Raw genomic sequence first — 1,422 nt, forward strand, 5'->3', positions numbered from 1 at the left:
GAGTTGGGGGGGTTCAGCCTGGAGAAGAGAAGGCGAAAAAGGGGAGACCTCAGAGCCCCTTCCAGTGCCTAAAGGGGCTCCAGGAGAGCTGGGGAGGGACTCTGGATCATGGACAGGTGCAACAGGATGAGGGGGGACAGTTTTACACTGAAAGAGGGGAGACTGACATGAGATATTGGGAAGAAATTCTCTCCTGTGAGGGTGGTGATCCCCTGGGGCAGGTTGCCCCGAGAAGCTGTGGCTGCCCCATCCCTGGAGGTGTTCAAGGCCAGGTTGGACAGGGCTTGGAGCAACCTGGGCTGGTGGGGGGTGTCCCTGCCCAGGGCAGGGGGTGGGACTGGATGAGCTTTAAGGTCCCTTCCAACCCAAACCATTCTATGATTCTATGTCACCACAGTGGTAGCACCCAGCCACAAGTTAGTAAACTTTTTGTACAGGAAGCATCTTTGAGATCAACAAGTATTTAATGTGATTCTACCCTGCTGCTGGAGGTCAGGGTGCTGAGTCCTGTGAGTTCCACACCTGGGGCGTTTCTGCTTACCTTCAAGGGAGAGTTCTGAAACAGCCTTTGCCCATTGCAGGCACGCTGGGCTCTGCTGGCATCTCCAGCCGAATAAAACTTGATAACGGCATAATACCCAGGCCCTGCCACGGCAGCATTTCTGTGTGCTCGCACCGAGTAGAGCGGCCCAAATTTAGAAAACGCCGAAAACAGGGAATGCTGAGGAAAAACAAGAGAAAAAAGAGTCTTTTGAAGTATCTATGGGTGTTCCGGGGGCTGAGCAACAGCGACAGAGAGAGGACTACTCACAAGACCTAATTACCTAGAAAATGAGGAAAGCTTTTTTGTACTGTTTAATGGCAATAAGACCTGAGATAAGCAGTAAGACTGAAGAGGAGTTTTGCTCCATGAAAATGGAGCTCCTGGCTGCACCTCTGACCCTGAGGACGTCTCGTTTCCCTTATCATCCAGCCCCTGCATCAGGAAGAGAGCAAAGGATATTCTGTCCCCCGTTATCCTCATCCCAGACTGCCTCTTGCTCTCCACCATCCCGCCTTGTGTGGGCTCACTGTTTGCCGAAGCTTTCAGTGAAATATTAGCACAATATTTTGCAAGCAGACTAACGGGGTTCTGTTCCAGCTCTTCCACCTTGCGTGGGTGCCTTTGTATTTTTGCTGTGCAGACCACAAAACCCACTGTGTGGCAGAGGGGCAGAAATCACCCTGGGGTGGCCTGACACCCCCTCGGGGCTGCCCTGCGCCCAACATGCCTCAGGGAGACAAGGAAATTAAAAAGAGAAGTATTGAAAAAAAAAGAAGGGATTTAAAAAATGTATTATTAGCACACAAGTGAAGCAATTGGTATAGATGATGTGGGGGAACAGGGGCCTTAGGTCCAGAGGGGGAGAGGGATGGGGGGGG

At 51.8% G+C, this 1,422-nt stretch overlaps 1 protein-coding gene across 1 annotated transcript in view; it reads right to left on the reverse strand.

Annotated features, from left to right (window-relative positions):
• Positions 1–1,422, reverse strand: part of RDM1 (RAD52 motif containing 1) — a 14,211-nt gene that overhangs the window by 4,769 nt on the left and 8,020 nt on the right. The window contains exon 2 of the mRNA XM_009883848.1: positions 542–721. Coding sequence (XP_009882150.1) covers positions 542–721 — 180 coding nt within the window. The remainder of the gene's footprint in view (positions 1–541; positions 722–1,422) is intronic.

Source organism: Charadrius vociferus, unplaced genomic scaffold (genome assembly GCF_000708025.1).
Source record: "Charadrius vociferus isolate BGI_N301 unplaced genomic scaffold, ASM70802v2 scaffold484, whole genome shotgun sequence".
NCBI classification, from domain to species: Eukaryota; Metazoa; Chordata; class Aves; order Charadriiformes; family Charadriidae; genus Charadrius; species Charadrius vociferus.